The following is a 26,492-nucleotide window of genomic DNA, read 5'->3' as shown; positions in this document are numbered from 1 at the left end:
CGTCCGTGCTCACTCTCCCAATTTAGTCCCAAAGCCTAGATTTTTCTCCATACTCTGCAAATTAGTCCACTTCAAGGATGTGCCTTTGGGAAATATCCTATGGAATCTTCTTTCGCCACCTTTCCTAGTAGCGGATTCATATGAAAGGCACATCGCAACCCATTCTCACGCATGTATTTATCAGTCCAGGAGAATAGATCTTGGACCATAGAATCTACAGTACAGAAGGAGATCATTCGGCACATCGAGTCTGCACCAGCCCTTGGAAAGAGCACCCTACTTAAGCTCACGCCTCCACCCTGTCCCCGTAATCCCACCTAACTTTTTGGGTACTAAGGGGCAATTTATCATGGCCAATCCACCTAACCTGCACATCTTTGGACTGTGGGAGGAAACCGTAGCACCAGGAGGAAACCCACCCAGACACGGGGAGAACGTGCAAACGCCACACAGACCGGGGTCAGAATTCAACCCCGGCCCCTGGAGCTGTGAGGCAGCAGTGCCAACCACTGTGCCACCCGAAGAGTAAATAGTGTGGGGAATTGTACCCACCATAGGGTTTGGTGGCAGGTGGGCATCTAATCCGGTGGGAGGGTGGCAGGTGGGGACTCTGCCATCTTCACACCTTCCGATGAAGTCTGTGGTGGAAAGGCCCATGGTCAGCCTTCCTGCCGTGTAGCCAATTGAGGCCCTTAAGTGAACAATTAATACCTACTTAAAGCCTCACCTTACCACCCAGGTATTAACCCAGCTGTGGGCAGATGGCTCGCCATGCAGGGCGCACAGCAAGCAAGCAAACTCCCCCCCTCCCCCCTGTGACTCTCTCCAGGCCCCCTGCCATCACTCACCTGTGACCTAGGGCCCAATGATGAAACTAGGCCTCACATGGGTGTTGAACTGGCAGCAGCCACTGCCTCCCCAGTGGTGCTATTGTTCAATAGACTTGCCAGCCTCCGAATGTCTGCAGCTCTCAGCGGATGATGGGACTTTTCACTCCTGGGGTCCTTGATCCCAGTGGAAGGCCCACCTCTGGCCTGTCAAGTACCCAACTGGAACAAGTGGCAGTGGACCTTCTCTGAAAGAGGATACATGATTCTCTGGCTGGCTTGCCGGGGGGTTGGGGGTCAAGACCAAATATAGTCCTCCCATAATTACTGGCGCAAGGTCAATGAACTAGGATTTAAATCGGAGCGATTTCCAGCAATATGATTCAGTTCAACCAGCATCGCTCTTAAATAATCTAGCAAGGTGCATAAAGTTTATTCACTTTTGTACAGCGGTTACCTAATAGACACCATTCCGCAGATAAGATATAGAACAAATAGACTCTGAGACAGCCCAATCCCCTACTTTATCAAACTCGTAAATGATATGTAAATGAGCATTTAATGAACTCAACCTGACAACATATACCCTATGGATTTTAATACAAAATGCAAAGTGTCAGACCTTTCATTTTTTATTCTGTAAATTACAGACTTGTAATTACCAGCATACTGAAGTATTCATAATTGTAGTTTTTTTAATACTTTATTTTTATTTATTTAACTATGTTATAAATTCCGATTATTTGATTTATTTGTATCATCATCACAATTCAGCACCTGATGATTTCTCAATGGACCAATTATCTACCCAGCAGTCTGTGTGGCATAAACGAGACAGGATAACATGAAATACGCGGAGCTCTGGACTTTCTGTAAATGCCCACTCTCAGGATATGGGCGTCATAGGCAACGTGGCTGCACCCACACCACATGGACTGTAGCAGCTCAAGGTGGCAGTTTACCTACCACCTTCTCAAGGGCAATAAAAACGTCCCGTGAAGGAATAAAAGGCAATGTTGCTGTGGCATCCCTAGTTGCCCAGGGTTGCAATAACCGAGTGGCACACTGCCTTACAGGGAGGTTACAAGTCCACCACGTTAAGTGCGAGACTGAATTTGCATATAGGCCAGGCTTGGTAGGGGCAAATGGGTTTCTTTCCGTGAAGACTATTAACGAAGCAGCCAAGCTTTTACATCAATCCAACAGCTTCACAGTCACATTTACTAATACCAGCTTTTTATTTTATGATTTTTGAAGTTCATTTTTGAAGCCAAAGTTAAATGCCCAAACTGTCACAATGGGATTCAAACACATCCTCCGGATTGTTAGTCGGGTGACATAAAATACAAGTTCCTTACCCCTTCTGTTAGGAGTGGCTTAATCTCAGTCAGTTGAACATCCTGGAGTTCCTCCATCGCTTCAGAAATCTACACAATTAGAAGAAGGAGCACAAATTAAGCACATTGTCTAGCCAACTGGAATCACATAGCAACCCAAAGAAGGTCACACGGCAATCTACTCTACTCTGGGCAATTGGGATGTCTTAAAGCGCCTTCTGTGCCATTTTGTTTAAATGGCTTAATTTGAAATATTGGCTCAAACATTTTAGTGTCAAGTTAGGAGAAATCGACTCGTGGAGTAATTTTGAATCAACATTTGCACCAACCCCAAGCTGCAGTATTGGAATTTAACTAATTCTCTTACTTGACTAATTGCACGTGATTTACCGTAAAACTGACACGTCATTGCTACTTCGATGCGTCTTTGAAAAATGACAACAACAACTTGTGTTTACACAGCACCGTAAACTGTCAAACATCCCAAAGCGCTCAGCAAGAAGGTTATCAAACAATATTTGACATCGAGCCACATGAGGTATTAGGGCAAGGGACCAAATGGTTTCACCAAAGGGGTAGGTTTTAAGCACGGAGTGACAGGAGGAGGAGGAGGGATGTAGACTGACTGATGAAGGAAGCAGACAGAACTCTTGCGTTCAACAACAGCACCAGTCGACTCAACATTGAGAGGTTTGCAGCACTCTCATGGCGGCATGGCGGCTCCCAAAGCTCACCACAGCCAACAAATGACTTTTGAATGCAGCCACCGCTGTACTGTAGGAAAAGATCCCGCAGACTGCAATGTGACGGTGACCAGATATCAAGTTTTTTGTGATGTTGATTGAAGGATAAATATGTCAGCCGGGACACCGGGGGAGACCTCTCCTGTCCTTTTACGAGCCGGTGTCATGGGGTCATTTATGACCCCACCGGACGAGGCCTCATTTCAAAAGCTCATCTGAAGTACGGCACCTTCTTCGACACAGCGCTCCTTTTGCTTAAGTCTGTGAAAGGGGAACTTGAGCCCTCAGCCTTCTGACTCACGAGGTGTGCGTGCGACCAGGTGAGCTGTGGCGGAGAGCAGGGTCAAATCCATTCAAGGCGGTCAAGCCAGCATTAGGGCAACTGAAAAAGAGCTTCAGAAATCTGAAGAGAAGAGCTTGCTGTACCTGCTCCAATTAAAATAATCAGCCCGTATTCAAAAATCTGTGGTGGCCCGGAGATTTAGAGCAGATAGACAAGTTGGAGGATTGGGGACGGATGGAGAATTCTAAGGAACTAGAGCTGATAATTGTATTTCTTTAAAATATATGTAAGCAAGGGCAGCACGGTGGCACAGTGTTTAGCATTGCTGCCTCACGGCGCCGAGGCCCCAGGTTCGATCCCGGCTCTGGGTCACTGCCCGTGTGGAGTTTGCACATTCTACACGTGTTTGCGTGGGTTTCACCCCCACAACACAAAGATGTGCAGGGTAGGTGGATTGGCCACGCTAAATTGCCCCTTAATTGGAAAAAAAATGAATTGGGTACTCTTAAAAAAAAAATTATTTTTTAATTATATATATATGTAAGCAGGATTAAGGAGTCACTGAAATTGCACGCAAAAGCAAACTGAATGCCAGACTGAGTCAGGTCTAAAGCCTGTAGGTCATCTGGTTGTGACAACTGGTTCGCCCACTGGTACCCGCTTTAAAAATTAGGTGCAAATTTAGCTTTGAGCAGTGAGATGAACATTTTCTCTCCCCCCATGTCTCGCCTGCCCTCTCGGGTGAGATTGAAGGGCACCAATCAAAAAACAGCAGCAGATTTTCCACGTGCTCTGTCCAACACCTAGTTCTCTAAACACAGTGAAGGACGAAGGGCTGGATTCTCCGATTGCCGACGCTGAAATGGTGTTCGGTCATCGGCCGGAGAATCCGTTTTTACGCCGAAATCGGGGGCGCCGCATTTTCCGAATGCTCCGCCCCCTCAAAAGCGCCGTACTCAAGGAGCACGTCGCACAAGGTTGGGACGGCCTCAGGACGTCACCCGAGGCCCTCCACGGATGCTCCACTCCCAATGGCCGAGTCCCCGACGGCGTGGGCACGTATCCTCTCAACTTTCATGAATCAGACATGGCGACTGTGGACCGTGTCCAGCATCGCCACAGTCGGGGGGGGGGGGGGGGGGGGGGCGTAAAACCTGACGCTTCCTCTGAACATAGCCTCATAATTGGTCAATCCAGCCCAAAATCAGTTCATCCGGTTACGTGCCAGTTTCTGGGATCTTGGCGTGAGAAAATTCACAGTTGTGCTCCTCTACAACACGCAACACACTCAAAAAGTGCTGAAATAGTTACGAGGCACTTTGAGATCCCCAAGGTCGTGGACAGCATGAAATAAATGCCATTTATTTTTCACCCGCTTCCTCCTCTCGGTTCTTTGAATCTAGGACTACATGGAATTACACAGGAAAAAAGGCGCAGAAGTAGGCCATTCTGCCCAACCAGACCATGCTGGTCTTATGCTCCTCTCCAGCCTCCTTTCATCTTTTCTCATTCAAATTGCATTGGTCGTGTGATGCGAGCGAGGGCGAGGCTACATTTTCATGAGCTCTGGCTCAGCTCGTTACAACCCTTTTTTTATCCATTTGCACATGTTTTTGACTTTCTTGACATACATAGTGAAAACTATGTCCCAAGGTTTGTTGGTCAGTAATTCAGCGCTGTAGAGTCGAGACAAAATGCTTAAATCCTCGTCGATTCATGGCAGCTGGAAGTCGGGTAGGGGTCTTCTCATTAGTGGAGCAGATACTTTTGGGGGGATTCCCATCCGGACGGTGCGGTGCGTTCCGATGGACGATGGCTGCTAGCGATGCTATTGATCCATCCGAATGTCTCGGCTCTGTGGTGCAGGTCATCGGAGCCCGGTTTCGGGGGTTCCAAGACGGTTCTATGGAGACACGCGAAGAGGTCCTGGCGGCCGAGGGAGCACTGTCCTTGGCGGAATGAGGGAGCACATTTAATCCTGCCTCGAGGCCTGGGGTTGGGATGGCATTCCGACCCCTGGCCCCATGCTGTCCTGCTCCCAGGTTGTTGGCCGCCCGGGTTCGGGCGAGACGGCATGTTGGAAGCAATGAGGTTTTGTGCCTTCGATCGTTGGAATCCTTGGAAGATCCTGAAGAGTGCTCTCAGTCTTTGATCCTGCTTTATGTGGCGGTGGAGAAATCTTTATCCTGATATCTGCCTGGCACCTCAGTTGTTATCCTGGACTTCACTCCCTGATAATGATGTTGTTGTCTGTTGATGTTGTCAATGTATTTGTTTGCAGGGAAGTGAATAATTTGGGTGTGATGTCCTGCACCTCTGGTTATCCTGATTTAATAACTTTATCCCATGTTAGGCTGAAAGTATCTTTATCTGAATGCATCCTTGGGGAAGATGAGCAGAGCCGGAGCGGGACGAGGTAGGATTTAGTTCTGCCCTCGCTTTGTTCGAGCAAGGTCCCCCCCCCCCCCAGTGGGAGCTAATCATTTTTGGTAGCGCCTTTTCCTTCTTCAGGCCCGGCACGGTAGCGCAATGGTTAGCACAGTTGCTTCACAGCTCCAGGGTCCCAGGTTAGATTCCCGGCTTGGGTCACTGTCTGTGTGGAGTCTGCGCGTTCTCCCCCTGTCTGCGTGGGTTTCCTCCGGGTGCTCCGGTTCCCTCGCACAGTCCAAAGATGTGGAGGTTAGGTGGATTGGCCATGCTGAATTGCCCTTAGTGTCCAAAAAGGTTGGGTGGGGTTATTGGGTTATGGGGCTGCAGGGAAAGGGTGGAGGTGTAGGCTTAAATGGGGTGCTCTTTCCAAGGGCCGGTGCAGACTTTATGGGCCAAATGGCCTCCTTCTGCACTGGAAATTCTTTTAAAAAGGCAGTATTATCCTGTTTGTGACTGGGGTCTGTTGGACTCCCCTTTAGGGTGGCGCCGTGGTCATTTCTGATACGGGTCTCCCTCTTTGATTGTTCTACCTGCTGTGAGTGAGGCCGGTCCGGGACGGACAGTCCTGTCAGTTCCCGTTCTTCTTCTTCACTCTTCTTCTGACGTTTTGAGGTTTTGGGGGAGTTGCTTCTACTTCCCTCTTCGTATTGCTGTCCCGGAGGGCTGCTGTGGTAGTGCTGGACAGTGAGCTTTGACATCAGGGTCAATCGGATATGGGCCCTTGTTGGCCTGGGGGTGGCTTAATCCTTTCTTCTTTGGAGGAGTCCTGGTTGTGGAGGGGGGTCCCGCAGTTCAAGAGGTTGGTCGGCCCTCCCCAGACTGGGGGTCATTCTGAAGCCCCTCCCACCCTGGAGTGGGCTTTCTCCCTGTTTTACGATTGGGACCAGTTTATATTCCTTTTGGTTCTTGCCCACCCGATATCCTGTTGTCCTCCTGAGGGGGGTACTGGTGGTTTTTTCCTTTGACCTGGGGCTGGGAGATGGGATTATGGATTATGGATGCTCTTGGCTCTTGCTCCCTTTTGACTTCTTCCATGAGAAACACTAGGCCGAGTCTGAAGATTTGGTTGTGCCCGGTCCTCTCCCTGTCTTTGTCATTTAACCATCTCGAAGGCAGAAGATGGCTGCCTGTTGCGGTCTGGATCTGGAGAAGACTGTAAGCAGGGCGGCACGGTGGCGCAGTGGTTAGCACTGCTGCCTCACGGCGCCGAGGACCCGGGTTCAATCCCGGCCCCGGGTCACTGTCCGTGTGGCGTTTGCACATTCTTCCTGTGTCTGCGTGGGTCTCGCCCCCACAACCCAAAAAGATGTGCAGCGTAGGTGGATTAGCCACTCAAAATGCCCCTTAATTAGAAAAAGAAATTGGGTACTTTAAAATTAATAAAAATAAAAATAAATCGTGCTGCAAGGGTTAGTCGATTCCCCTGCGTGCTAGGGGTTTTCTTCTTCTGTCATTTTGTTTTGTGTGGGTGAAATGTACGTCCAGAACGTTGCCTGTACCCTGTTTGGATGCAGACAGGTCATTTACCCGTGGGATTTTGTCCATGATTTATCCGGTCTTATTTGTTCCCAATTATGTCATGACTATTGCTTTGTGCTGGACCTGCTGTACATTGATACCCAGAGCTATCTTTCCGCATTTATTGGTTTGTAAACCTTTTGCAAAAAAAATTGAAAATCCCAATAAATTGACATTTTAAAGAAAATCTACCATTGCAACTATCTAGTCCCTTTTCCCTCATATGCTTAAATACGTCTTTACTATTCACTCCATCCATTCCATGTGGTAGCGAGGTCCACATTCTCAACACTCTGGGAAACAAAGTTTTTTCTGAACTCCCGACTGGAATTTTTTGGCGACTGCCGTATATTGATTGTCTCTAGTTACGCTTTTTCCTCCAGAAGAGGACCCACTCTGTCAAAAACCTTCAGAACTTTAAATGCCTCTCTTTGTTCATGCCTTCTTTTCTCAAGAGAGGAGAGATCCAACCCATTAATCCTTTCCCGATATGTATACTCAATATCATCCTTGCAAATCTTCCCTGCGCCCTCTACATCGCCTCTGTAGATTGATCTACTTGTATTCCTTTTGCTCCTCTACCTGAGCTGGACTTTCACCTTCCAGGTCCCAAGTAGCCCCTCTCCTGCCAAAATATACTCCCTGAGCGGAATTATCCGTTACCCGACGCCGAAATCGGGAACGGCGACCGGGCAGAGAATAACTCCAGACGCCAAAATCTCGGCAGGCGCTGGTTTGACGCGGGGCTGCGATGCTCCACCCCCTCCAAGTCCGCACTTGCAACCGCGTTTGCATTTCATTATCGGGCCCGTCTGCGATGCTCCGCCTCCGATGTACTAAATGATCCGTTTGAGCTGCTCTCAGAAAAATACTTTTCATTGTACCTGGGTACGCGTGACCATAAACCAATCCAATCCAATGGGCCAAGTTGCCAACAGCACGGTTCACGGGCGGTCTCAACAATCGTGAGCTTGAAGTCCGGCGAATCATGTACATATGTTTTGGGAGGATTCTGGCAGGATTCTCTGATGTCATGCCAGAGGTCCTGGAAGGGAGGGTGACTCCGAGTCCAGAGGTGGCAATATTTGGAAGATCCGGGAGCCCAAGGGGGGGGAAGAAAGGCCGACGTTTTGGCCTTTGCCTCCCTGGTGGCCCTGAGACGGATTTTGCTGGGATGGAGGGACTCGGAGCGTCCGAAGTTGGTGGTGTGGGTCTGCGACATGGCAGGGTTTCTCAGGCTGGAGAAGATTAAGTTCACCTTGAGGGGTTCAATATAGGGGTTCGCTCGGAGGTGGCAGCCGTTCATCGACTTCTTTAAGGAAAACTGACCGTCAGCAGAAGGGGAGGGGGGGAGGGGAGGCATGGAATCTAATATATGGGTAGCTAGGAGTTAGGGCGGGGGGGGGGGGGGGGGGGGGGGAGAGAAGTTGGGCATGTTACTGTGGGTTTTTTTGAGTGTGTCAGACCGCTCTGTTGTTTAGAATGTTAATATGTTAAAATTATAAATGCCTCAATAAAATGCTTTCTAAAAGGGCAGCACAGTAGCAAAGTGGTTAGCACAGTTGCTTCACAGCTCCAGGGTCCCAGGTTCAATTCCCGGCTGGGTCACTGTCATGTTCTCCCCGAGTTTGCGTGGGTTTCCCCCGGGTGCTCCGGTTTCCTCCCACAATCCAAAGATGTGCGGGTTAGATGGATTGGCCGGGCTAAATTGCCCTTAGTGTCCGAAAAATGTTCAGTGGGGGTTACTGGGTTACGGGGATAGGGTAAATACATGGGCTTGAGTAGGGTGCTCTTTGTAAGGGCCGGTGCAGACTCGATGGGCCGAATGGCCTCCTTCTGCACTGTAAATTCTATGAAAAAACAATTCTATGAAAAGCAATAGTGAGCCTGGAGTGGCAGCTGCAGAGGGAGAGAGGGTGTACAGACAGTGTCCTGCACCGCCATGGGGGGGTGGCAAGGAGGTGGGCTGTGGGGTGGACGGGTATTCGGTTCAGCTCAACCGGCGCCATCGATTCGGGTGAGATTGGTGCGTTTACGGGGGTGTAGGCGTACGAGTGGCTGCAGCTTGTCAGCCCTGAGCGTGTCCGGCATGGTCCCGGCGATTCTCCACCGTTTTTCACGTGTTCTGCAGGTGTTTCATGAGGCGCCGGTTCTAGCCCCTCACCGGTAGCGAACCGGTGACGGGGTGGTGCCGATTATTCCGTCGTGAAGCTCCGTTGCCGTCGACACTGAGTCGCAGGAACGAAGAATCCAGCCTCCCGTCTTTCATCTGCCTTGATAGTCATTCAAAAGCTGGAAGGTTTCTGGTGCCCAACCCCAATAGCCAGTCGTGACCTCGGCAACAAATTCTAGCGCTTCCAATTGGTTTCATTACAAGATTGGTGCCAACCCATTTATTTATTTTATTAAATAAAAGGGTCATTGTAGCCATGAGCATAACGTCGATGAGGAAATCTGGGCTGAGTGCCAGGCTGCAGTCAGTTCCCGAGTAAAAACCAAATGCACACGGACACGCACACACATAATATCATTATGTAAGACAAATACGTCAAGAAATAGGAAGGGAACAACAACACATATTTAGAGAGACCACAGTAACAGACTCTATATACAGCAGGAAAATTAATATCAAGCAGGCAAAAATAAATGTTTTAAACAAAAATTTTAAAACCGAGAATCACGATTACGGAGGAATAAATCTCACCTTCCTAAAAGCAATTTCTATACCAGATGACATCCTAAAACCATCTCTCGACAAAAATTATTTCACTCCATTTGCGAACGCATCCTTCGTCTAAACCAAATTATGTGCAGAGTATGATCTAATCCATTTGGGTGATACGGTATTTATAATGTAATTACGGAGCAAAGACAAGATAAACGGCTTAGGAGATTTCCAGGAATGAATCAGGACTGGCCTTTTGTTTTCCTTTGTTAACCAACTTCACACTTCAGCCATCGCTTAGTACTGTTGCTTTACAGTGCCAGGGACCCGGGTTCGATTCCCGGCTTGGGTCACTGTCTGTGCGGAGTCTGCACGTTCTCCCCGTGTCTGCGTGGGTTTCTTCCGGGTGCTCCGGTTTCCTCCCACAAGTCCCGAAAGACGTGCTTGTTAGGTGAATTGGACATTCTGAATTCTCCCTCTTAGTGTACCCGAACAGGCGCCGGAACGTGGCGCCTCGGGGCTTTTCACAGTAGTTCATTGCAGTGTTAATGTAAGCCTACTTGTGACACTATTAAATATTATTATTACCCATACTGCATCATTCATCCCGCCCAGCCACCCAGACCTCCCACTCTAGCCACCCTTGACCAGCCCACTCTCCCCTGTCCCACCTGTCCAGCCAGCCCCAACCCAAAACCAATATTTTTCTCATGCTGGCCTCTCTCGAAGAGCCAGGCTCAAACCAGGATCCGATTGCACAGATGCCAGGGATTAAACTCAACATGCAGGGCTGGCTAGTGAATGATCCCACAGCTACTCAAACAGAGTAGATATCAGAATCCAGTCCAATCCTGCCCTCATTTGATGCTCACTCTCCAGCAGGGTTCAAAGGCTAGAGTTGCTTTTTTAAAATAGGAGTGAAGCTATTTGGTTATTTTGTGCTGTCCTCTTGGTCGAGATGTCATGATGTAGTGTCGCATCTCCGGAAGAGTTTTCGAAAAGACAACTTGCTCCAAGGCCCAATGGATAACTAAAGCAACATGGGTAACCGACTCAAAGGACCAATTTAAATCAATCTCCCCTGCAAAGGAAATGTCATCTGTTCCTTTTCCCTTGTTCACCTTCATTCCTTTCTGTTTCGCTACTTGTGTCGACCCTGGTCAGTTGATCATTCCTGCCGTCACCCAGTCTTTGCTCTCCCCCAACCAGAGGTACCGCGTACTCCACCTCACCCCCCCCCCACGAGATGTTTTACCACCAAAAGATGCTAGATACATGCAAGTTATGGTGCAAGTGCATTCAGGGGCTGGTCCGCAACAGCTTGACATGTTATCGCAAATAAGTGAATTAAGTTACAATTCAGCAGCTGTAAGGCAATGTTTGCTACTGAACAAAGAAAGCAGAGCCGGGGACGAAACGGTAGCACAGAGGTTAGCACTGTTGCTTCACAGTGCCAGGGTCCCAGGTTCGACTGTCTGTGCGGAGTCTGCACGTTCTCCCCATGTCTGCATGAGTTTCCTCCGGGTGCTCCGGTTTCCTCCCACAAGTCGCGAAAGACGTGCTGTTAGGTAATTTGGACATTCTGAACTCTCCCTCAGTGTACCCGAACAGGCGCCGGAGTGTGGCGACTAGGGGCTTTTCACAATAACTTCATCGCAGTGTTAATGTTAGACTACTTGTGACAATGAAGATTATACGATTATATTATTATACGATTGTTCTTCCAAAGTGCCAGGGATTAGACAAGGCCAATGTTCCCAATGGGAGGATGTTCCCACTCATGGGAAAGTATAGGACCAAGAGGGCATGATGGCAGAATAAGGGGGGTTGGTCCTTTATGACAGATTTGAGGGAGAATTTCTTCTCTCAGAGTGCTGAATATTTGGGATTCTTAACTTCAGGAAAGCGTGGAGGCCGAGATCGCTAAGTCTTTATTTAGTGGGGGATTTGAGGGGTGCGGAGAGAAGGCACGAAAGTCGACTTCGGGAGTGTTAGATCAGCATTGACTTTATTAAATGGTGTAGCAGGCTCGAAGGGCTGACTGGCCACTGCCTGTTCCTATTTCTTACGGTCTTGGAGAAAGGCACAACCGGCTGAACAGCTTTCTCCTGCCCTGGAAAAGTTTGATTCCAACAAAATATGCCGCTGCATATTTCTGTGTTTCTTTTTAATGAGCCATCGGCCAATTATCTGAAGAGAAGTCAAACCGAATTTCGGCTCGTGCTGTTCCCCTGAGCTTTGTGCCCGTTTCTAAATCGTCAAATCTCCAACTTGGCCCAGTTCTGCTGAAAGGTCACCGTTCTGAAATGGGGAGTCTGGATTTTCTTTCTTCCTCTCTCTCTCCCTCCACAGAATTCGTCCCCTGCTCCACGTTCTTTGTTCAGTGTAAAGCACTGCCTTACAGCTGCTGAATGTTAATTTAATTCACTTATTTGCAATAACATGTCAGTCTGTTGGAGACTCTCCCCCACCCACCCCCCGCCGAATGCACTCGCACCATAACTTGCATCGATCTAGCATCTTTTGATGGTAAAACATCTCTCTGGGTGGGGTGGGTGAGGGGGGGGGGGGGGGTCCACGTCATACTTTTAAGAGTGTGAGGGGGGGGGGGGTGAGGGCAGGAGTGATTAACTGATGGTTTCCAGCATTTTCCATTTATATTCCTGATTGAAAATCAATCCTGCTTTGCAACCTGTTGCTGGGAGCTGCAGCTGTAAGGTTTATCTCGAGTTACACAGGTGACTCACCTGCAGCGCCAAGCAGCTGCCAGGGACCGACCGTTCAAACTGAAAATTTAAAGCACCATTTCCTTTATCGGATTTCAACCATGATTTTGTTATGGGCCAGGGTTTAGAGAACCCCAAAGTGTATCATGGAGTTCACCTGACCCACAACTTTTAATAGATTGTGGTATGGGGAGCACACGGCCCACTCTGCAGGTGTGGTACAGCAGAAATGGAAAAGTATTTTTTAAAGCAAAACAATGTTTATTCTATGAACTCAAGTTAACCTTTTTAAAACATACAGTGAACATCTTAGCAACCATTAATTCAAATATAACCCCCAAAGAATACAACACTAAGTAATCCTTTAAGCTTTCCTTTTAACATCCATAAGACTTAAAACATCTTTTACCAGAAGCACGTCAGGTTAAAATCACTACTGTTATTATTTTTAAATCACCAGGATCGATTTACAGTCTTTAGATTACAGAGAGAGACTCTAATACACCTTCTGGCTGTGACTGCAGCTATCCAGCTCTGAAAACGAAACTAAAACACACCCTGCAGTAAACAGCCTAAAACGAAAGTAAAAAGCTGACAGACAGCCCAGCTCCACCCACTCTCTGACATCACTGCAGTAATAAACACCCATTTCTTAAAGGTACTCTCACTACAGATACTTATGTACACACCCATTTATAAACACCCATTTCTTAAAGGTACTCTCACATGACAATTGCCAATTAAAGGCGTTAACTTATGCTGAGAAATTCTCTTCAGACACATTTGTGATCCTCTTTTTGCTTAAGGCAGTCTCCCTTTAAGGGACTGTCCCTCAGTAAATTTGATTTAGTTGACTTGGTTACTTGTGTTCATCAAAATAGCTGGGTGTTCATGCGCCCTTTTAAAATAGAAACTGGCAATATACTGCAGCATCTTGGAATCATAAAATCTTGCAGCCCAGGAAGAGGCCATTCGGTCCATTGTGCTGGTGCTAGGTCTTCTGAAAACTATCCACTCAGTCCCATTCCACTGCTCCTCCATCTCTGGGTTTACAGCAGACGGGCCTTTAATTGAGATAACAAACCAGTGCAAACTCACCCTATCGTAATTCATCATTCCCCTCCGAACAGTCACAACAACAACGCGTATTGATGTAGCCCCTTCGAGGGAAGTAAAACATCTCACAGCACATCGCTGAAACGTGATCTAACAAAATTTAACACTGAGCCGTCTAACGAGGTATTAGCCGGAGCTTGATCAACGAATGTCTTATAAAGAAGAGAGGCAGACGAGTTCAGGGACAGAATTCCAGAGCTATGAGCCTATGCATCTAAAGACACGGCTATAAGGGGGCGCGAACAAAATCAGGAATGTTAAAGAGAACAGAATTGGAGAGGTGCAAATATCTCAGAGTTATGAGAACGAAGGAGATTCCAGAGATAGGCAGTGGCAAGGACAGGGAGGGATTTGATCTTTTTTATTTTTAAATTCATTTACGGGATGTGGGCGTCGCTGGTTAGGGCAGCATTTATTGCCCAGCCCTAGTTGCCCTTCAGAAGGTGGTGGGGAGCTGCCTTCTTGAACTGCTGCAGTCTGAGGTGTAGGTACACCCACAGTGCTGTTAGGGAGGGAGTTCCAGGAATTTGACCCCGCGACAGTGAAGGAACGGACGATTTATTTCCAAGTCAGGGGTGGTGAGTGACTTGGAGGGGAACCTCCAGGCGATGGTGTTCCCAGGTATCTGCTGCCCTTGTCCTTCTAGATGGTAGCGGTCATGGGTTTGGAAGGTGCTGCCCAAGGGGTCTTGGAGAGAGTGAAAATTTGTGGAAGGGGTCATAAGGATCAGAATTTCAAAATCGGGATAGTGTTGGACCGAAAGCTAATGTAGGTCAGTGAGTAAAGGGATATGTGCCGGTACGTCACCACATTCTACTGGACCATCTGGACATCCACACTGAGCTTATAACGTAATCTATTTTGATTCAGGACCCAGCCCCTAAGCTGCACGTTGTTTACACCGCAAACTAATCTGATTTAGTACCAACTGTCTTACAGAGCTCGGTGTTGACGGTATAAGTGAGCAGACTGTTGGTTTATCCTGCTGTATGCAGCCTACCACTCGAGCCAGCAGCTCCAATTGGTCTAAGAACCTTTAAACAGATTAAAATAACCTCAGTCTAAGGCAACCATGAGACAGGATGTTTATTTGTGCAAGGTGCTCGACTCAGCCACAAGCAAAAATTAGCTCAGCGTATAAATAAAAACCGAGTCACTTACCAAACGTGGTTTCCTGCGATAGGGCAGCGACTCAGCAGGAATGGGATAAATGGGGCACTGGAAACAGAGCAGGGATTAAGGGAGGGAAATAAATGTTAGAAAACACTTCAGCGGGTGAGAGGGCATCTGTAGAGGTAGAGAGAGAGAGAGAGAGAGAGAAACAGAGTTCCTGGGGCCAACGACCTTTCATAATTTCCTGAAAGGTCACCGACCTGAAACATTAAATCTCTTCCCTTCTCTCCCCACGTGCTGCTGCCAGATCTGGTGAGTGTTCATAGAACGTAAAGCAAAGAAACAGGCCATTTGGCACACAGCTCGATGCCAGTGTTTATGCTCCACGTGAGCCTCCCGCTAACTACTTCATCTCAACCTATCAGCAGATCATTTCATTCCTTCTCCCTTCCGCACCTACCTAGCACCCCCCTCCCAATACGTCTGCACTATTCATCTCAACTACTCCCCCAAGATAGAAAATTCCACATTCTCACCAAATGAAAACAGAAAATGTCCATAATCCGCATTATTTTGCTTTTATTATCCACATTTTAAAAAATTCATTTACGGGATGTGGGCTTCGCTGGTTAGGCCAGCATTTTTGCCCATCCCTAATTATCCTTCAGACGGTGATGGTGAGCTGCCTTCTTGAACCGCTGCAGTCTTTGAGATGTAGGTACACCCACTGTGCTGTTAGGGAGGGAGTTCCGGGATGTTGCCCCAGCGACAGTGAAGAAACGGCGATATATTTCCAAGTCCGGGTAGTGACTGACTTCAGAAGAGAACCTCCAAGCGGTGGGGTTCCCAGTGTCTGCTGCTCTTGTCCTTCTAGATGGTAGTGGCCGTGGGTTTGGATGATGTTGTCTAAGGAACCTTGGCGAGTCACTGCAGTGCATCTTGTAGATGGTACACACGGCTGCCATTGTTTGTCGGTGGTGGAGGGTTTGAATGTTTGTGGAAAGGGGAGCAGTAAAGCGGGCTACTTTATTCTCGATGATGTCGAGTTTCTTGAGTGTTGTTGGAGCTGCACTCATCCAGGCAAGTGGAGAGCATTCCATTACACCTCTGACTTGTGCCTTGTAGATGGTGGACAGGCTTTTCGGGGGGGGGGGGGGGGGGGGGGGGGTGTCAGGAGGCGAGTATCTCGCCGTAAAATTCCTATCCTTTGAGCCTGCCTTGGTAGTCACAGTATTAATATGGCTAGTCCACATTCCCCAGGATATTGATTGTGGGGGATTCAGCGATGGAAATGCATTGAGTGTCAAGGGGCAGTGGTTAGATCCTCTCTTGCAGGAGATGATCATTGCCTGACACTTGTGTGGTGCGATGTAACTTACCACTTGTCAGCCCAAGCCTGGATACTGTCCAGGTTTTGCTACATTTGAACATGGACTGCTTCAGTATCTGTGGAGTCACGAATGGTGCTGAACATTGTGCAGTCATCCGCAAACATCCCCACTTCTGACCTTATGATGGAAGGAAGGTTGTTGGTGAAGCAGCTGAAGATGGTTGGGCCGAGGACACTACCTTGAGGAATTCCTGCAGTGGTGTCCTGGAGCTGAGATGATTGACCTCCAACCACCGCAATCATCTACCTTTGGGCCAGGTATGACTCCAAGCAGCAGAGAGTTTTCCCCCGATTCCCATTGACTCCAGTTTAGCTCGGGCTCCTTGATACCATACTCACAGTCAAATAACTATCTATCCTCTGGGTAAAGAAATTTCCCCCATTAAACACCTTGGAATATTTGCCTGTGTTAAAGGCCCAAACATATTCAAGGTGATGTTGGACTTCTGTCCTTCCAGGCAACAGAGGTGGGGAGGGGCGGGGTGCTGTTGAAGCAGCTGTGGCGAGTTGTGGCAGTGAATCTTCTTTATGTGGCACACACTGAGTGTGCCAGTGGTGGAGGAAGTCAATGGGCGTGATTTCCCAAAAGGGAACAAAGCCCCTTAGTGAACGTGTTTAGCCGCGTGTTTCACGGCACTTGCCGTGAATACATGTCTATTCAACGCGACTCGTTTTGAATAAGGGGCCTGAATGGGGAACACGCGGCCGAGACCGCACATAGCCCCGTTTTGTACAATGGGGAGCTCCACGCGTCGGAATTCCCCATTGTGGCGAGAGATTGAGACACCGTTTTTAAATGGGGTCTCCAATCTCCCCCAGCACGATGCAACATGGGAAGGTCCCTCCAAAACCCACACTGGACAACCCAGGCCCGATCGCACACGCGCAAAAGAATGCCAGCTTGGCACCATGCCAGTGCTAACCTGGCACCTTGGCAGTTCCCCTGCCAGCTGGCAGTGCCACCCGGGCACTTTGGCAGTGCCAGGCTGGCACACAGGTGGCATTGCCAGGGTGCCAGACTGGCAATGACAGGGTTCCAGGATATTGGTGGCAGGGTACCCAGGTGGTACCAGCAGTGCCAGGGCATGCAGCTGGGGGCTTCCGATCCCCTTGGGGCACCAGTATCAAATGGCGCTCAAAGGGATTGAATCCCAAAGCCTCAGGTGCCTTGGAAACTGCACGTTAGAGTGAGCCTTACTGCCTCGCTCTAATATGCAGATTTGCTCAAATGTGGCCCCGCCCATTGTGGGCGGGATTCCCCTTGCAATATCTCGCAAGATTGCATTGAATCTCGCGAGGTGTTGCGAGCCGAGTAGATCCCGGGAACGGGATCTCCCAGCTTTCACCGGCCACGAATCGCCACGGCGGGCTGCTTTTCCAGTGCAGCGTGGTCAGAGGATCGCGCCCAATGTTCAAGATGGCGGACGAGGTGCTGATCAACGGGCTGCTTTGTCCTGAATGGTGTCGAGCTTCTCGAGTGTTGTGAGAGTTGCGCTCAGCCGGGCAAGTGGAGAGTATTCCACCAGACTCCGGACTTGTGCCCTGTGGATGGGTTTTGGGAAGGTCCACAAGGTGAGTTACAAGCTACAGAGCTCCCAGCCTCTGACCTGTCTTTGTAGCTTCAGTATTTACATGGCTGGTCCAGTTAGGTTTCTGGCTAATGTTGACCCTCACCACCGTCTCCCAAGGATGTTGATTGTGGGAGTTTTAGCATGAATAATGTTCCCTCATAACACAGACCCTTTGCACTCAGGATTAATGTTGTTCTCTAGAATTGAAAACAAAATACCAAAGGAAAAATTGAGCAATGCACTTGAAAGCTCTTGGGGGACACTGCTCTATTGTCTGGATCTGTCCATGCTTTTTTAAATATTGCTTTGGGACAGTGCCGGATATTGGAAATCAATAGTTACTCCCAGTCCCTTTCTGTTAGCGTCTAGCTAACCCCCTAAATGCAAATCCATGCTATTCGTTTCAAAAACTATATTCATCAGAGCCAGTTCTGCAGCCTTTCTGCCCAGTTGGGTCCACATTATTCTGCAATTCCTTTCCTTGCCATCTCTGTCCCTATCACTCTCCCTGGGCAAGATTCTCCGACCCCCTGACGGGTCGGAGAATCGCTGGGGGGGTTGCGTGAATCCCGCCCTTGCCGGCCGCCGAATTCTCCGGCACCGGATATTTGGCGGGGGCAGGAATCGCGCCGCGGCGGCGCCCCCCCCCCCCCCCCCGGGAGATTCTCTGGCCCGCGATGGGCCGAAGTCTCACTGCTGTCATGCCAGTCCCGCCGGCGGGAATTAAACCACCTCTCTTACCGGCGGGACTGGCGGCGCGGGCGGGCTCCGGAGTCCTGGGGGGGGGGCGATCTGGCCCCGGGAGGTGCCCCCACGGTGGCCTGGCCCGCGATCTGGGCCCACCGATCCGTGGGCGGGCCTGTGCCGTGGGGGCACTCTTTTCCCTCCGCCATAGCCTACACCATGGTCGACACGGAAGTGACCCCCCCACCCGCGCATGCGCGGGGATGACGTCAGCAGCCGCTGACGCTCCCGTGCATGCGCGGACTTCCGCCGGCTGGCGGAGTCATCCGGCGCGGGCCTAGCCCCTCAAGGTGAGGGCTTGGCCCCTAAAGGTGCAGAAACGGCCCGACGCCGGAGTGGTTCCCGCCACTCCATCCCGCCGGGATCCCCTGCCCCGCTGGGTAGGGGAGAATCCCGGCCCCTATTGCCATCGGTGAATGTAAATTGAAGAAGTTCATAAATTTCATTCTGATATGCAAGTTGCTGACCAGATGAATGGCTTCGGGCCCTGTTACCGTGCGGCATCCACTCAACACCCAAACCCATTCTGGCACACCTCCTCTCATTCCCTCTACCTCAAACTGCTGACCAGATTCTGCATGGATTCATGTGGTTTTCAGCTCAATTAGTAATCTTGTGTTTGTTTGTGTATCCCTTCCTAACAGCACTGCGGGCGTACCTACACCACATGGACTGCAGCGGGCAATTCGGGATGGGCAATAAAAGCTCGCACTCTAAAGAATAAGAAAAGTCCAAAAAAGGGCACCTCCACTATGTAACCCACTTAGAAAAGTAAAAAGCACAAGAACTTTCTTTATGTCAATCCAGTCTGTGGCTCATTATATTCTTGCACCAACCCACAAAAGGATATGTTTTGTTCTTTTTCCCTGTTATTGATATATGGTGAATGGACATCTAGTTGACTGGGTCAGATTGGAATAAAAGCTCGGTGTTGGATTGCTTCTAATCCTGTAGAGCGGTGATCGGCAACCTAGGCTGATGAGTGGCCCACCATTATCTCAGTGGGCCGCAAGATTGAAATCGGGCTTGTTCATTAACTACGACCCTTCAATAAGATTGAATACATTTAATACATATTTCAGAACGAGTTGTAGAAATAAAACTATCCGCTGCAAGTGGTTAAAAACAAAATAAATATTTACACTTTGGACGTAGAGGGACCGCACGGCTCTCACAGTCAACGTTGTGCGCAATCAGCACGCACCTCACTTCACAGGCCTTTGTTTTATGTGCGCATGGCTTCAGTTATACCGGGAGGAAAAAAGCTACGCTGATGGAAACCAGTGGAACGTGACCACCTTACGCGTGGACAACATTCAACAAAATGTCTCGTGGGCCACACTCAGAGCCCTATATGCTACCGTACAGCTCCCCTTGAAGTAAAGTATGGAAAAATGTATCCCTGTTGTTTTAACACCACAATGCGCTTCCGACTACAATTATCACTGCGTTAGTTTGAGAGTCATTAAGGAAGGACAATTGATGGCTTTGTTCCCCCATAAAAGCTCTCCTTGAACAAATGCGACAGTGGATGTCAACAGAACACTCCTGTACTGTGAAACAAAATGCTTGTGAATATCTGACACTCAAAGGTCTCTCTCAGGCATAATGGATTCTGACAATTTTCAAACACTCATCCCGGTTTCAGGCACTCCAGGCTTCACGCTGGTGACCTGTCCCAGGAAAAATTAAGCTATGGAAAATAGATGCCAGAATGTGCTTTGCCTGCCTCATGCATCACTTGACACGGGCAAATTTACATCACCCCGGATTCAAATCCCTCCATAGCTTCACATCTCTGAAACCCCTTTCGACCTTCTGAGGCCTCTGGGTTCATCCACTTCTGGCCCCTTGATCCCTGACTTTTTAATATCGCTCCACCGTTGGTGGTCAGGCGCTTCAATTACCCAGGCCCAAAACTCTGGAATTCCCCCCCTAAATCTTTCCACCGCTTCATAACTCTCTTCTCCTTTAAGCCGCTCACTGGTAATACTCATAAGTAATACTTGTAGACCAAACTTTGGTCACATGTCCCAATATCTCCTTCTGCAGAATGGTGTCAAAGTTGTTTTGATATGTGCTCGTGAAGCAGCTTGGGATGTTTTACTATATTTTTTTTTAATAAACATTTTATTGAGGTATTTCTTTGGCATTGTAACAGCAACAATATAAACAATGTACATAAAAATATTAACATAGTGCAAATGCCACCTCCCTCTCCCACAGGTCCCACCATTACTTAACCCCCTAATCTACTCTAGCCTAACCCCCCACCCCCTTCCGCTGACGATTAATTCTCTGCGAAGAAGTTGATGAATGGTTGCCACCTCCGGGCGAATCCTAACAATGACCTTCTCATGGCGAACTTAATTTTTTCCAGGCAGAGGAAGCCAGCCATGTCCGAAAGCCAGGTCCCCGACTCCGGGGGCTTCGAGTCCCTCCATGCTAGTAATGTCCGTCTCCGGGCTACCAGGGAAGCAAAGGCCAGAATATCTGCCTCTTTCTCCTCCTGGATTCCCGGATCTTCCGACCCCCCGAAAATCACCACCGCTGGACTCAGCGCCACCCTTGTATTTAATACCTTGGACATGACGTCTGCAAACCCCTGCCAAAATCCCCTCAGCTTTGGACATGCCCAGAACATGTGGACATGGTTCGCTGGTCCTCCCGTACATTTTGCACACCTGTCCTCCACCCCAAAGAATCTGCTCATCCAGGCCACTGTCATGTGAGCCCGGTGAACGACCTTAAATTGGATCAGGCTGAGCCTGGCAAATGTTGTGGTCGCGTTGACCCTACTCAGCGCGTCCGCCCAGAGGCCCTCCTCATTTTACTATGTTAAAGGCATTACCGATGATTAATTGTCAATTAGGTAGAGTATCAGCTCCACAGGACATCTTCACTTTTTAAATGCACGCGATTCGGCAGGGTTTAAATTTTTTTTTTAAATTAAAGGGCAATTTAGCATGGCCAATTGACCTACCCTGCGCATCTTTGGGTTGTGGGGGTGAAACCCATGCAGACACAGGGAGAATGCAACGGTCAGTGACCCGTAGCCGGGATCGAACTTGGGACCTCGGCGCCGTGAGGCAGCAGTGCTAACCACTGTGCCACAGTGGCAGGATTTAAAAATGACAATACTGTCTGGAGTAAAGGACGATGCAAGCACCAGGATCACCTCAGGGTAAACTCTCTAGCCATCTGCTTTCAATGTCTGAAATGCCGAGGATTCTTTCTGTTCAATCACCAGTCCAAGAAGCCTTCAATGATTTCTGACTGTGATCACAAATTTGTTATTGAGGACTTAAAAACGTCAGGGGACTTGTGATGAACAGAGTCTTTCCCCAAGATCAATAAAGCAAATGATCCGGTCATTATCACATTGCTGTTTGTGGCACATTGCGTTGCTGTTTGTGGCACGATGCGTTGCTGTTTGTGGCACGTTGCGTTGCTGTTTGTGGCACGTTGCGTTGCTGTTTGTGGCACGTTGCGTTGCTGTTTGTGGCACGTTGCGTTGCTGTTTGTGGCACGTTGCGTTGCTGTTTGTGGCACGTTGCGTTGCTGTTTGTGGCACGTTGCGTTGCTGTTTGTGGCACGTTGCGTTGCTGTTTGTGGCACGTTGCGTTGCTGTTTGTGGCACGTTGCGTTGCTGTTTGTGGCACTTTGCATTGCTGTTTGTGACACATTGCATTGCTGTTTGTGGCACTTTGCATTGCTGTTTGTGGCACATTGCATTGCTGTTTGTGGCACATTGCATTGCTGTTTGTGACACATTGCATTGCTGTTTGTGGCATATTGCATTGCTGTTTGTGGCACGTTGCATTGCTGTTTGTGGCACATTGCATTGCTGTTTGTGGCACATTGCATTGCTGTTTGTGGCACATTGCATTGCTGTTTGTGGCACATTGCATTGCTGTTTGTGGCACGTTGCATTGCTGTTTGTGGCACATTGCATTGCTGTTTGTGGCACATTGCATTGCAGTTTGTGACACATTGCATTGCTGTTTGTGACACATTGCATTGCTGTTTGTGGCATATTGCATTGCTGTTTGTGGCACATTGCATTGCTGTTTGTGACACATTGCATTGCTGTTTGTGGCATATTGCATTGCTGTTTGTGGCACGTTGCATTGCTGTTTGTGACACATTGCATTGCTGTTTGTGACACATTGCATTGCTGTTTGTGACACATTGCATTGCTGTTTGTGGCACATTGCATTGCTGTTTGTGGCACATTGCATTGCTGTTTGTGACACATTGCATTGCTGTTTGTGACACATTGCATTGCTGTTTGTGACACATTGCATTGCTGTTTGTGACACATTGCATTGCTGTTTGTGGCACATTGCATTGCTGTTTGTGGCACATTGCATTGCTGTTTGTGACACATTGCATTGCTGTTTGTGGCACATTGCATTGCTGTTTGTGACACATTGCATTGCTGTTTGTGACACATTGCATTGCTGTTTGTGGCACATTGCGTTGCTGTTTGTGGCACATTGCATTGTTGTTTGTGGCACATTGCATTGCTGTTTGTGACACATTGCATTGCTGTTTGTGGCACATTGCATTGTTGTTTGTGGCACATTGCATTGCTGTTTGTGGCACATTGCATTATTGTTTGTGGCACATTGCATTGCTGTTTGTGGCACATTGCATTGCTGTTTGTGGCACATTGCATTGCTGTTTGTGGCACATTGCATTGCTGTTTGTGGCATATTGCATTGCTGTTTGTGGCACATTGCATCTCTGTTTGTGGCACATTGCATCTCTGTTTGTGGCACATTGCATTGCTGTTTGTGGCACATTGCATTGCTGTTTGTGGCACATTGCATTGCTGTTTGTGGCACATTGCATTGTTGTTTGTGGCATATTGCATTGCTGTTTGTGGCACATTGCATCTCTGTTTGTGGCACATTGCATTGCTGTTTGTGGCACATTGCATTGCTGTTTGTGGCACATTGCATTGCTGTTTGCGGCACATTGCATTGTTGTTTGTGGCACATTGCATTGCTGTTTGTGGCACATTGCATTGTGGTTTGTGGCACATTGCGATGGACTGAGGTCATGAAACGAGAGATGGTGGATACAGTCGCTGAACTAGTAATCCAGAGACTTGGGTTAATGCTCTGCTGACTGGTAGTCACACTCGGTATCGACTGCCATCAGGGCATGGCAACTCTCAATTGTGCCTGCGATAAACGGAAACACATTCGGATAAACACGCACCTGCTCCAAGCACAGCGCACCTGACAAAATCCACCCCCGAGACATTAGAACATAATCACTCTGCCACAAGATTTTTCCGTCCACTTCCTTCCACGTGAAGAATTGAATTAGGCAACAAAATAAATTGAAGAGCAGATTTTCTAATTGGTCATTTCTATTTGCAAATGGCTAAAACCCTGCTCCCAGCAGAATGCCACTAAAAGACATGATATTTTTAATGAGAACAGACTGCAATTCTTTGATAACATACTTACCCCCTCCCCTCCCCCCCACACTCATCCGTAGAAGGCACTGAATCATTCAATTTTTCACACCAGTTTCTCCAAGACTGAATATTTAACATTAATTTGCATATGACTATCGTCAGTTTTACACTGATGAAATATTTGGGACCTGTTACAAATACCCTTTAAAACCTACTCTGGGAGGGTAGCACAGTGGTGCAGTGGTTAGCACTGCTGCCTCACGCCGCCGAGGACCCGGGTTTGATCCCGGCCCTGGGTCACTGTCCGCGTGGAGTTTGCACATTCCCTTTTTATTTAATATAAATTTGGAGTACCCAATTATTTTTTTCCCAATTAAGGGACAATTTAAATTGGCCAACTCACCTACCCCTCCACACGGACAGCGACCCGGGGCTAGGATCGAACCCGGGTCCTTGGCGAACCACCGTGCTGCCTGCGTTTGCACATTCTCCCCTTGTCTGCGTGGGTCTCCCCCCCAACAACCCAAAGATGTGCAGGGTAGGTGGATTGGCCACGCTAAATTGTCCCTTAATTGGAATTTCTTTTTGAAAAACCTACTCGGGGGCTGAAGTGCAGAATTACAAAGGGTCCACTATAGGTCGTATTGCATTAAGGAACAGTTTAGAATAAATTTATTCAACTCTTCTTATGTTACATTTCCTCACTGGCTGAAACAACCAGCAATCAGATCCGTACCTCTCATTTATTTCTATACCAGTAGCTCTGTACAGGAGGGTATCCGGGGATAAACCACACATCCACCCTTCGGGTCCAATGATGTTCCACTATTAAGAATACGTTTCTATGAGCAAAAGTATTGATGACATCAAAGATAATCCCCTCAAAAAACGCTATTCCCTGACAACAATCAGAGAGCTATTGTCTACATGGAGATGGTTCAAGACCCATAGAGTTGAAGACCCACTCCAGAGACTGGAGTTCAAAATCTCGGTTGACACTCTCAGTGCAGTACTGATGGAGCGCTGCACAGTCAAGATGTGCGCCTTTCGGCTGAGATTAAACTGAGACCCTGCAATTCTCTCTCCAAAGTGATCCCAAAACATTGTTTTGAAGCGAAGCATAGGAGTTTTGCACTGGTGTCTCTCAACATCAGAGCAGATAACCCGGGCGTTATCACATTGATGCTGTGTGGAAATTGGCTGCTGTGTGTCGTACACAACATGTGGCCGATATTCTCTCAAGCTGCATGGCTGTGCAACAACCCAAAGCCCTGGGGAAAACAGTCCATGGACAACCAACAAAAGAGAAAATGCTGGAAAATCTCAGCAGGTCTGGCAGCATCTGTAGGAAAAGAAAAGAGGTAACGTTTCGAGTCTGATGACTCTTTGTCAAAGGCAATTAGCGTGGCCAATCCACCCACCCTACACATCTTTAGTTTGTGGGGGTTAAACCCACGCAGATACGGGGAGAATGTGCAAATTCCACACGGACAGTGACCCAGAGCCAGGATCGAACCTGGGACCACAATGCCGTGAGGCAGCGGTGCTAACCACTGCGCCACCGTGCTGCCCCTGCTTTGACAAAGAGTCATCGGACTCGAAACGTTGGCTCTTTTCTCTCCCTACAGATGCTGCCAGACCTGCAGAGATTTTCCAGTATTTTCTCTTGTTTCAGATTCCAGCACCCGCAGTAATTTGCTTTTATACATGGACGACCAATGTTGTTTTTAAGGTGCACGCATGCAGGGCCACGTGACAATCTTAATGGGACCGTGCTGATCAACAAGCAAGCCTTATGGAGCAAAGGGAAAGTAGAGGGAACATTGGTGATTACACGTCAAAACTTTTTAATTGGCTGTAAAAGTTCTTTAGGGTGTGCTGAGGTTGTGAAAGGTGTTATAGAAGTGAAAGCTATTACCCTCTTTCCCAACCCTTCTCATATTCGCAATCCTTTTCCATCTCTCTCTCAAGGTTTCTCCATTTTTCGACTTGCCCCTCCCCACTTGTTAACAGCTCGACATTCCATACCTAATTATTTCCCTCATCTCTCTCTCTCTCACGCACTCAATATCTGCTCTTTTACCCGCTGCTTATATTACAGCATTACATGTTCAAAGCCAAGACTGAATGTGTTCCGGGCATTATATGAAATTAAGCAAACTTATCCCTTGTGACTATCTAACTTTCAATTCTTCTGGGCAAGGTGCAGGGCACAATAATGACATAGATAAAATTGGATATTCCAAAGGAGGCTCAGCATATATCTGATAATCCCAGCTGTGTATATGTTCACAAAAGGAGACAGCAACCAGCTGATAACTCACAAAACATATACAACTGATGTTCATACAAAGGGGGTCATTCGGATTCACATTGTTGTAACTCATTGTCAGTGGTAGTTACTTTCTCATTTTTTAAAACTCATTGCCTGGAGTGTGTGCTGTGAACTAGCTGTCTCACTCACATCTTCAAATAACCATTAAAATAGAAATTCTCACCTTTTATTATCGCATACAGAAGTGCTAATGTTTCAGAAGTGCTTGTGACTAGTTAGTTATTCTCCACCACCCGGCTTGCGACAAATCAGAAAATATC

The 26,492-nt window shown here is 48.2% G+C and overlaps 1 protein-coding gene across 3 annotated transcripts in view; it reads right to left on the bottom strand.

Moving 5' to 3' along the window:
• Nucleotides 1-26,492, bottom strand: part of ndrg3b (ndrg family member 3b) — a 118,662-nt gene that overhangs the window by 81,532 nt on the left and 10,638 nt on the right. The window contains exons 1-2 of one of the 3 annotated variants that reach the window (XM_072515188.1): nt 9,843-9,952; nt 2,186-2,254 (exon numbers count right to left, since the gene is read on the bottom strand). In XM_072515188.1, coding sequence (XP_072371289.1) covers nt 2,186-2,254; nt 9,843-9,875 — 102 coding nt within the window. In that variant the 5' untranslated portion in view covers nt 9,876-9,952. Of the gene's footprint in view, nt 1-2,185; nt 2,255-9,842; nt 9,953-26,492 lie in introns of those variants that run through there. The other 2 variants (XM_072515189.1, XM_072515190.1) reach the window with 2 other exon arrangements.

This window comes from Scyliorhinus torazame, chromosome 8 (genome assembly GCF_047496885.1).
Source record: "Scyliorhinus torazame isolate Kashiwa2021f chromosome 8, sScyTor2.1, whole genome shotgun sequence".
Classification (NCBI taxonomy): Eukaryota; Metazoa; Chordata; class Chondrichthyes; order Carcharhiniformes; family Scyliorhinidae; genus Scyliorhinus; species Scyliorhinus torazame.
The sequence above is the reverse complement of the archived record's forward strand: the minus strand, read 5'-3'. Positions and strand labels throughout refer to the sequence as shown.